This window comes from Neophocaena asiaeorientalis, unplaced genomic scaffold, assembly GCF_003031525.2.
Source record: "Neophocaena asiaeorientalis asiaeorientalis breed wild unplaced genomic scaffold, Neophocaena_asiaeorientalis_V1.1 scaffold479, whole genome shotgun sequence".
NCBI classification, from domain to species: domain Eukaryota; kingdom Metazoa; phylum Chordata; class Mammalia; order Artiodactyla; family Phocoenidae; genus Neophocaena; species Neophocaena asiaeorientalis.
Genome location: NW_020173774.1, coordinates 547,776 through 559,695, shown reverse-complemented (window position 1 = coordinate 559,695; position 11,920 = coordinate 547,776). Strand labels below are relative to the sequence as shown.

At 38.8% G+C, this 11,920-nt stretch overlaps 1 protein-coding gene across 1 annotated transcript; it reads left to right on the top strand.

Moving 5' to 3' along the window:
- The first annotated feature begins 607 nt into the window (after nt 1-607).
- LOC112403952 (NXPE family member 1-like) lies at nt 608-4,358 on the top strand. The gene is given in 4 exon segments (XM_024751697.1): nt 608-687; nt 1,022-1,651; nt 1,653-1,745; nt 4,301-4,358. Coding segments are annotated over 4 exon segments (861 nt in total).
- The last annotated feature ends 7,562 nt before the right edge of the window (nt 4,359-11,920 follow it).

Genomic DNA, 11,920 nt, shown 5'->3' with positions numbered 1-11,920 from the left:
TTACCTGACTTGATTGCATGTGAGGCTTTTGAAAAACATAAACTCTCGGGAAAGGCATTTAGTGATTACGATTCAGCTGATCTGGGCTGCAGCTTGAGAATCCATATTTTTAGAAAAGTTTGCAGGAACCTCTGACTATCAATAAGATTTGGAAATTACTGAATTTGAGAACCTATAAAAACATGATCTAGTGTTAAAAGGATAAAAAGGAACCTCTAAGGTTCTAAAGATTTTTCAGTAAGAAGTTAACAGATGTTTAGGTGGTTTGGGGGAACATGTGGAGGTGGCCAGCCATCCTGGAAGAGGTGTATTAATAAAGAGTGAGAGCTGAAGGAAAGAAAGGTCAGCTCCAGAAAATAAAAACAGTTACTCATTAAAATGTATCAACAGAATGCAAAAAAGGAGTGGCAGGAAAGAGAGAGTTAAAAAAGAGGGCATAGCATAAAGCCATATTAAAATTAGACTTAACCCCCAGGGTAATGAGAAGCCATTGAAGGGATTTAAGCAGGGAGGGACGTGAAGAGAGTTTTGCTTGAGAAGGACTGATTTAGCAACAACCGAGAAAATTAATGGGTGAGAAAGCGGAACTGAAGCTTTGACCCTTGGGATGACTTCTACAATTCAGGAAATAAACAATGGTGACTTGAACTATAATACAGTTGGGGAAGAAAAGACTATTAGACAAGGGTAAAAGATATACATAAGTAGAACTAACAGAAGGTAATGATGACTGGTGATAAGATGTATAAGAAAAGGAAGAGTAAATGCACTGGAATCAATTAATTACTCATAAGTATTCTCTGAGCTCTATATTTTGGATTTAATATATTTATCTACAACTGTTCAGGCATTCTCAAAAACACTGAGATTAAAGATAAATGTGTAGTATACATTTTATTCAAAATTGTCAGAGTTTAAAGAAAATTGATGATAATATGTAAATAAATATTCAAACACAGAATAAGTAAAAATAATTTGGACAGGTTCATTTCATAGTATGTCACATTCCTTGCCCCTTCAGTTTGGTTCACTCTAACTTACCCATTTCTCTCCGCCACTGGAACAGCTCCACAAAGTCCCCATACCCTAAAACATCACCGAGCCTGTTAAAGTCACCAACAGAGACTGAGCTGAGAATAAAGGGGATCATGGAGAAACTAGACCAGCTGATCCCACCCAGACCCTTCACCCACATGAGCTCCACCACCAGCGCCACACCCAGCAAAGCCACCCTCCTCAGCCCTCAAGACACATACTGCAGGGGGGATCAGCTAGACGTCCTGCTGGAGGTGAGGGACCACTTGGGACGCAGAAAGGAATATGGCGGGGATTTCCTGAGGGCCAGGATGTCCTCCCCAGCCCTGAAGGCAGGCGCTTCGGGAAAGGTGACAGACTTCAACAATGGCACCTACCTTGTCAGCTTCACGCTGTTCTGGGAGGGCCGGGTGTCTCTGTCTCTCCCGCTCATCCTCCCCAGTGAAGGGGTGTCGGCTCTCTGGAGGGCAGGGAACCAAGGCTATGACAGGGTGATCTTCACGGGCCAGTCTGCCAGTGGTACCTCCCATGTCAATACTGATTGCGCCCTGGTTTTAAATTCAAGTGCTGAACTGTGTGAGAACCTGGATACTCGTGTCCAAGAATTCTACTTTCTGACCTCAACACATACTCTGTGAGGCCCTGACTGACATGACCACCAGGAATGGAGAAATTTCTTATCGTACTGTCAAGGAAGAAGCTTTTTTTCACAGCTAAGTATACTTTTAGATACCCTGAGAGGTGCCCACAGGCAGAGCTACATTGCCTACCTCAATTAATATTGAGCATGGGGCTTCCCTGGTGGCGCAGTGGTTGAGAGTCCGCCTGCCGATGCAGGGGACACGGGTTCGTGCCCCGGTCCGGGAAGATCCCACGTGCCGTTTTTTTTTAAAAAAAAAAAAAAAAAAAAAAAAAAAAAAAATTGAGCATGACCCTCTCAGATGCCTCTTTAAGGTATGATCAGGTATGCGGCATCTTCCTGAGCCCCCTGTTCATGACTCCTACCACCAGGGTTGGCATTCTCACTCAGATGTTCAATAAAAGAGGGCTACCCAAGGTGAGCTATATTATATATGCCTGTCCTTCTCCATGATGACCGGTATTCTCAGATTCAGTCATATCTTTTACTGTAGACCTAGGTTTTACAAAATATGTTCAATGGAAAAGTATTCTGCTGTGTTAGTTAATAGATGTTACACCAGAAAAGGATTCCTTGATAAGTGTATGGTAACATCCATGCTTCTTCATCCCCCATATCATATTCTGTAGATTCTACCTCTTAAGTATCTTTCGCATTTATCCATTTCTCTCCATGATTACTGCTCTTACCTGAGTTCAGATCATCATCATCTCATCTAGATTACTTGTCACAGATTCCTTTCTGCCTAGCCTACCCTCTCTAATCCATTGTCCACACTGCAGCCTGAGTCATCTTTCCAACGATCCAACTCCTTCCTACTGGTCATCTCCAATTGATCTCAAGATCAGGTATTCTCAGATATTCTCAGATATCAGGTTGGAGGAGCCCTTCATACTCCCTGAGTTGTGATCTAGTGATTCTCGGAAGCCTCCAGTTGAACAGACCTCCATAAACTGGGGTGTAAGCGTGTTTCTCATATCAATCATGGCAGTGTCAATGCCAAGATTTTCTCCCATTCCTCACAAACATACTTACTTCCTGGTCTGCCAGCTCTACCATAAGCTGCAAAACACTTCATGAGTCACTTTGGGAATTTACAAATGATAACTTATATGCCACCACAAATCCCAGAACCTGTGGGCCAATCCCTGAGACAACCTATCAGTTCCAGACTCTTTGGCTACTTTGCTAACTTTCTGTAAGTCTCAGTCCATTTCCTTTTCCCTTTCCATTCTTTTTTTTCCCCCCAGGGATCCATTTTTTTTCCTGGGAATTCACTTTCCCTAAGCTTGGCCATAGAGTGGAATGCTAGGTTCTCAGAAACCCCTTTCTCAGCAGTTTTCTAAGTCAAGCTTACAGTCTTTTCCCCTTAAGCTCCCAAAAAATACGCTAAGAGGAAGTAAAGTATGGATAGCAAACATGGAAAAATAACATGCATTTCAGATCTTACAGAGTTATTCAAGTGTTGGCTTCTGATCAATAGTCTTCGATTCCCTTCTGAAACAAGTAAAAGCACAGTTGGGTTTCTGTTCTTTCCCTTTGATCTCTGATGGTACCCCTCACCAAATCTCTTCCTACCCAGTAAGTGTCCTTATGCCTAAGTCCCAGTAAGGATGAAAATGTGTTGATCCCTTCCTTTCTCTGGATTGAACCTGAAGAGACATCCATAGTAGCGAATCAGGTACCACTTATATCCGTTGTACTACCTGGCACCTGGGTCCCCATTCCCCCGTGCCCCCTTTCTGCCTGCTACCGCTTACCTACACATGTACACAGGATTGGAACAAAGAGTGAATCAAAGGGAGAGTAAGAGCTTTGAAGTAGGAGAGTCAGATAGTCTTTCATCAACTAGAGGAAAGAAATGCAGTGTATATTTATTCATGCATCAGACTGAACATGACTTTCTGCCAGCCACTTTGTGAGGTATTAGGGACACAGCAGTGGACCAGGCAAATGTATTACCTTCCTTCGTAAAGCTTACAACCCTCGGAAAGCAAGTTTCTAGGAAAAATGGAAGGTAAACATAGCAGAAAACATACACAAAGAGGGAAGCAGGAACCCTGTGAGAAGAGGTCTTCATGCCAGGCTAAGAAGCCTGAAACCCTTAGGTGAGTGATGGGGATTTTAAATAAACAACTTTAAAATAAAGGATTTTAAGCAGTAATGTAGTTGCATTTGCAATAAGAAAGGATGCTCTGGCAGTTGTGTTGAAGAATTTAGATGGGATAAAATTGAGACGGCCTGGGTAGAGGCTGACAGCAATCTAAGAAAAATATTGTATGAACTTGAATAAGTGATGTGTAAGTAGAGAGAGAGGAGAACTTTCAGATTAGATAAATACTTTGAAACTAAAATTCCAGGACACACTGATTGCATGTGACAGAAGAGCAGAGCTGCCCTGGACTTCAAGGTGCTCCCAGAAAGTTAAATAGTTTTCCTAATGCATATACAATGGATATACAATAAAAAATCCTAATTCATATACAATGCCCAATAGATACAATATTTACAACAACCATAATAGCTTGCAGTTGTAGCAAATTTTAAATTATCCTTCACTCACAAGCTTCTATTACTTGTATTGTGTCAACAGACAGCAGGGTAATTTGTTGTCTTATATTTTTGAAGGTCCAGTATAGGAGTTGAAATGATGACACATCTTAACCACATTGATGTCTCCTGATATAACAGTGAGTTTGCTTTGTCCTGTGGTAGGTGGTGCTTGGCATGGATCTTCTAAGAGACATTCTGACACAGAGGAAACTTTATCAGAATCAACCCTAACAATCACGATTTTCCAGGAACACCATTCCTAGCAGGAGTCTGTGGTGTCAATCACCTTGGATTTTAAAGAGAGAAATCAATTCAAGGAAATTATTTCAAACTCTTTTTGTAACAGATTTCATCTCAATTTATCCCAAAGGGGAAAGTATTCATATCCTACATCCATATTTAAACCCAGGAATGCATCTCCTAGAGTCAGTGATTCTGTCTGGGGGACATTCTGTACAAATCTCTGATGGATACCCACAGCTCCAGAGTAGGAACATTTTGGTTTAGTTAGCCGAATTCTCTGTGGGCATACCTTCCTAACTTTTAGTGGATGCACTTAGCAGTTTTATATGGAGTTTTCCGTTTCATTAAATGTGTTTTAGTGTTAAACACAAAGCCATGTTACTTACGAAAGAACAATGTTTATACTTAGCTTTAAAATAACTTTCTTTAAAGCCTAAGAGTTTACCAATAACAATCATTTTGAGATGTACCTCAACTGATTTATTGCCTAATATTTATTCATTTATTCAGCAAATGTTTATTGAGATTCTAACAGATATGAGGCGTTATGGGCAAATGGAGAAAAATAAATGTTCAGCAAGGCCGCAATCTGAAAGACATTTAACCTACCAATTCTATGAAGGAAGTAAAAAGGCAGAAGGGCTTATGATAAGGTGGTATTTGACTTAGCCCCAAAGGATATCTGTAGACAGGGAATGAGGTGAAAGGGAAAACTCATAAAGATCATGAGTAAGGTTGCCGGGTTTAGCAAATAATAATACAAAGTGTCAGTTCAATTTCAGTAATTCCTGATTTCTTATGCATATGACATGAGATAAAGGGAAAATATTGCACGAGAAATACTGACACTAAAAAATGATTGCTCCTTAAAAATAATTCAAATTCAATTTAGTATTCTGTATTTTTTTAATCTGATTACTCAGGAGCAAAATCATCATGAACTTTGTTCAACAGCCCAAAGGAGTGAGAGCATTTGGTGGAATGTAGTGGAGCATGAGGCTAAAAAAAGGAAGAAACTAAATCATGGAAGGCTCTCAAGTACAAAGCTGAGGATTTCAGTGTTTATTCAGTAAGTTTTTGAAAGCTACAAAAAAACAATGAAGGAAGAGAGTGATGCAATCTGCTTTGTACTTTAAAGAGCTAATTCACAATTTAACAAAACGTGCATGACCTACGGGAAGACAATTTAAATTGCTACTAAGTGATATAAAATAAAATTTATATAAATAGATGAAAAAATACTGTTTGTTTCTGGGTGGGATGACTTGATACTGAAAAAAATGTCAATCATCTCTGCATTATTTTCTTATTGTTGCTGTAACAAAGTATCTTGAACAACAAAAATGTATCTTCTTGAAACAACAAAAATGTATCACCTTGCAGTTCTGTAGTTCAGTAGTTCAACATCAGTCTCACTGGGCTAAAATTAAGGTGTAGCAGGACGGCATTCCCTTCCGGAGGTTCTAGGGCAGAATCAGTTTCCTTGTCATTTCAGGCTTCTGGAGGCTGCCCACATTCCTCGCAGCCCCCTTCCTCCTTTTCTCAAAGCTACAATGGTGGGTCAAGTCCTCACACTACATCTTTCTGACCCATTTTTCTGCTTCCCTCTTCCACTTTTGATAACTAAAGCGATTCAGATTGGTCCCACCCAGATAATCCAGGATAATCTCCCAGCTCAAAACACATACCCGTAATCATATCTGGAACGTCCCACTTGCCGTGGAAGGTAACATATTCACAGGTCTCAGGAATTATAAAGTAGATATTTTTGGAGGGCCATTAGTCTGCCTGCCACAATCCCTAAACTAATCAATAAATACAATGGAATCTTAAAACTATTACTAACATACTCTTAAAAGTATTCAAGCCTTTTCTAAAATTATCAAGTAAAATAAACACGTAAGACTGATCATAAGAGAATTTGCTATATATTTGAAATGGTCCTGCAGAGTGCTTAGTTTGACACTTGGCAAAAATGAATACCCTGACACATTAATATTATACAAGATATGGTTTATGATAATAAACTCACCGAAGTACGCCAGTGCATTATTAGGATGGGTAGAGCAATGTTAAGTTTCCAGGGCTATGATATTCAGCCATCCAGGATGCGATGCTGTCAAACATTATAGAAGGTCAAACATGTCACACGGAAATTCCAACACAGGAATTTCATAGGATTATGAAAACTCTCTTTAGCAGGCCAAAATCACCAGGACTTAACAACTCCTCCAGGTCATCAAGGAATAGCTAATCCAGAATTTTTCCAGTTCTGCAATCAGCACCATTTTGCCATTTGTCCAAAGGTTACACGCACAGAACAACCATGTTGATGACTGTTATGTGGACATTGACAACCAGAGACCACAAGGCCTACATGGGGCTAAGCACGGAAAGTGAAGCAGGTGGTCTCCCAATATCCGTTCCCCTCTCCCTCTTTAGTAACTGAACACCAGAATTTTAGCTGGGTCCATTGTCACAAACTAAGGGCCACAGCCTTCTTTCAGCTAGTTAAGGCCATAACTAGATTTTTGCCAGGATTGTGAGTGGAAGTGATAAGGGAAACTTCTAGGTCATGCGTTTAAAAGTAAAACAACTAGCCCTCCCCTTCCTACTGGCTGAACTGTAGATATAATGGTAAGAGATGAAAGAGCCATGTTAGACCGTGGGACTGAAGTCATAGGTTAAGAATAGCACCTTAACTGTGGTGATGGCATCATGGGTTTATGCATATGTTCAAACTCATCAAACTGTACACATTAAGTATATGCGTTTTTTTGTACACCAATTAGATCTCAGTAAAGTTGTAAAAGGAATAATAAAATTAAGAGTATCACACCAGCCCCCCCTGAAAAAAGAACAGCAGAACAAGCAGACAGAAGGAACTGGAATCCCTGACACCATGCAACATCATATTAGCCCTGGCTTGCTCACTATATGACTGTTATGTGAGGGATAAATACGTTTGTATTTTTAAGTCATTATTATTTTCTTCCTATCTAATACAGAATATGATATTAGTACAGAAGTGCTGATGTAAACAAACCAAAATACGATGCATTGGTCTAGTGGTAGGAGAGTGACACAGCAAGTGACGAGGAAGCATGACAGGTAAGGAATCTGATGATCTCTGTTACCCCATAGCAAAACTCTTGGTGCACTGCTACCTGAGATACATTGGAAGACAGACCATGTGCCAAGAGAGCTTGTAATTCTAATGGAACTCGCTGGGAAAATCTCAGAATATTGGTTTGTGTTGCCTGCTGCGTGTCACTTTTAGCAAAATCCTATTTAAAAATATGAATTCAAGTTAGATATTTCAAGCTTTTTTGAAGTTTTTTAAATGTGGATATGTTATTTTTAAGCTATTTTTAAAATGTTTAAAAATATTCCTATAAAAAAAGTTCATAGAAAAAATAAATTATTGCTTCATTAATTGAGCAAGGGTAAGTGATTTTATACAAGGACACCAACTGTCAGACCAGTGATATTCAGGTTAGAGACCAAGGCCTAAGTCAGCACAGCATCAGCAAAGATGGCAAAGAAATGATAGAACTTCAAGATTCAGTTAATACGATTAAGATAAACGGACGTTTAAAAGGAAAACTCATTTACCTCCTGTGAGACTCTACCCTGTGGTAGTGGATGCAGTACCTACTCAAAGTTGTAAAAAGTATGTAACTATTTTATATTCTTTTAGAAATTCAGGCTGGTATAAAAGTACTTTTAATAAGGTCTCTATTCTCTCATCTTGGCTGTTTTATTTTCAACTTCACTTATCTTTCCAGATTTGAGCCTTTTAATTTAGAATATATTGTATTCCCTCTTTCAGAAGAAATGTTGTTCCTGTTTATAAATTCCAATGAAAACTTTACATTTTGATTGACACGTCACACATATGAACAGGTACTCTACCCTAGAGAGTAGGGAAGATCCAGTCAGAAATAATCTTGATGGGTGAGCATTTGAAATGGTACGATATTCTTTTTAAAAATATTAATCATGTCCTTCTAGTTAAAAGGTTTATTTATTTTTTTATCAGCACTAAAATTTTTTATCTTATGGAACTAGAATTTTTAAGAAACAATTCCCTCTGGATACAGAAAGACAGACACATTCAGAGTCAGTGGGGAAAATATAGCTACCCTTTTATCACTTTCCTATTCTGTGATAGATGAGGATTATATCCCAGGAAACTGACCAGATATCAGCCATCATCATCAAAGAAACACAGCCATCACCACACTTGGCTAGCACTTCAGACCCTTCCGCATTGACATTTTTATTCACAGGGCCATCAGTATCAGAAAGGCTATTGAATGACTATTCCTAAGAAGCCCGGACACTAAAATGATCCTTAAAACAGAAAACATCAGGGAGATACACATAGACACAAAGAGGTTTGGAGACATCCGCGGTTAACATTCAATATCTTACCAGGAAGGACATTTTCAAAAATTTCAATGTAGGTGTCATTGATACCCAGGATAGCACCATTGCACATGGCACCAATAGTATCCACACACCTGACCATATGATTGGAAATCAGACTAACATGTACTTAAACTACATTTGTTAAAACAATATACAAAATCCCTAGGGACCAGTCGGCAAATAATCCTATCTGTATTGTCAGAGAAGTTTTACTTATTTTAGGGACAAAGAAAATCAAATTTAAAAGATTCCATCTGGGCAGGGAGGACACTTAAGAACAAAGACAACCAATATAGGCTGCAAAGCCAAAAACACAGACATGAAGAATGATTATGCCATGCCCAGAGCTTGTCTACATGTGAATGTTTTTATTCTGTAAGTAAACTTTGGGTCGTGATTTCTATTACTTGTGGAGGAAAGCATCCTATTTGATACTTTAGTAGGGTAAAAGAGAATAAAAGTGATCACCATGATGGTCTAAAACAGGGGTCATCTAACTTTTCTGTAAAGGGCTAGATAGTAAATGTTTTAGGCTTTGCAGGCCATTACCTCCGTCACAATTGCTCAACTCTGCCATTGTAGCATGAAAGCATAAATGCAGCCAAGACAACATGTAAAAGAATGAGTATGGCTGTGTTCCAATAAAACGTCATTTATGGATATTGAATTTTGAATTTCATATAGTTTTATTCTTCTTTTGCCCAACTTTTTAAAAATGCAAAAACCATTTTTAGATGACGGGTCCCCCCACAAAAAAGTGGTAAAATGTATTTGACCTCTAGGCCATAGTTTGCCAGCACCTAGTTTAAAACAAAAATCTTGATAGACTTGAACACAAATTCTTTGGAGGTTGAGGGGAAAACTAGTAACAAACTAGGAAGAGAAGAAAGCTCCCATAACTTAAAATTTAGCTACCAGAAAACTACAATAAACATCACTTAGTGAATGAAACATAACAAACGTTTCTTACTAACGTCAGGAAGAAAACATGAATGCCTGTCACTATTGCTATTCAACAGTGTCCTGGCTGTATCTGTCAGAAAGAACAGAAGTAACTGTGCTGGTTATCTGATCACTCACTTTCAGAAACATTCTCTTTAAAAAAAAATTCTCATTTTAAAAACATTCTCTTTAAAAAAAGAGCTAAATATAAAAATTTAGAAGGTGACCTAATATAAGCTCAACATACAAAAATTAATAATTTCCCTCATAGTAGCAATAGATGATTAGAAAATATAATTAAAATCCCATGGTATCTTATGTTGTATTATATTTAATTTTAGAAATTTGGGACTTTTGACCTATTGGAAATGCATGTTTTAAAACCATCACTATTGTAAAACATAACGATATATTTAGGAGTGTAAAGTACAACTCAGTAAACTATCAAAAACACTGAGTAACCCAAAAGATAGGAATAAATACAACAATGTGTAAGATACACACACACACACACACACACCACTCTCCAGCCACAAATGGAAAGACTAAACAGACCTATAAATGCAACACAATTCCAATCAAAATCTGAACAGGTTGTGTGTGTGTGTGTGTGTGTGTGTGTGTGTGTATCTGTGAGCACATGCATAATTTGGCAATATGATTCTAAAATTTCTAAGAAAGTTCAAAGGGCCAAAAATACCAAGATACTGCTAAAAAAAGAAGGTTACAGAACTTACTTTTCCAGATATCAACACTTATTTTAAAGCTATTTATAGAATTATGACAGTGTGGTACTGGTGCAAAGAGAAACATGACAAATGAAACAGAATACAGAGAACAGAACTCTTGGCTCCTGACAAACAGACCACTGCAGAGCAATGAGGGAAGCAGTGAGTGACCCTTTTCAATAAATAGTTCTGGGAAAACAGGGTACCCATATGGGAAAAATAAAATTGGACCCCTACAGTCCTTGGGAGATCATAGACATAAATGCGAAAAGTAAAGCAATAAAGCTTCTCGAAGAATACATCTCACACTCTCTGTAGTAAAGAGCCACGTTTTTGGACTTCCCTGGTGGTGCAGTGGTTAAGAATCCGCCTGCCAATGCAGGGGACACAGGTTCAATCCCTGGTCCAGGAATGTTCTACATGCCGCGGAGCAACTAAGACCGTGCACCACAACTACTGAGCCTGTGCTCTAGAGCCCACATGTCACAATCACTGGAGCCCGCGTGCCTAGAGCCGGTGCTCTGCACAAAAAGTCACCGGGATGAGAAGCCTGTGCACCGCAACGAAGATTAGCCCCAGCTCGCCGCAACTAGAGAAAGCCCATGTGCACAGCAACTAAGACACAATGCAGCCATAAATTAATTAATTAATTAATTAATTTTTAAAAAGAGCCATGTTTTTAAAAATATCCAAAATCTCAGATGCCTGACTCACCACATGAGTTCAATCACACCAGAACTATCAGCAAGATGAGTCCTCTTGCACGCCATGTAATGTCACATCACCATAAAAGTTTCTGAATGCATACTCTCAATCTCTGTACTTATCTCATTGTGGATCAGTTAAAAAACAGTTCAGAATTAGCACAGGTCCTCAGAGCATAGTTTGATCAGCACAGTAATAAATAGTTCCTGGACTGTTGAAGATAATATAAGAAAATAACTTTATGACTTCCAGGTAGAATGTTTTCTTAGACTGAATTCCAAAGACACTAATCAGGAGGGGAAATACTGGTAAGTTTTAGTACATTAAAATCAGGAACAGCTATCAAAAGATACCATTAAGAGAGCAAAAAAATAAACCAAAAACTGTGAAAAGACATTTGTAATACATAGAATAAAGTACTTTCTCTTTTCTCTGTGTCCAGATAACTTAAAACCCCAGATTGATAAGTCAGACTATGTAAAAATAAAAACATTTTACATGTCCCCCCAAAAACCATAAGCAGAGTCAAAAGATAAATTACAGGGCTTGCCTGGTTGCGCAGTGGTTGAGAGTCCGCCTGCCGATGCAGGGGACTTGGGTTCATGCCCGGGTCCGGGAGGATCCCACATGCCACAGAGCG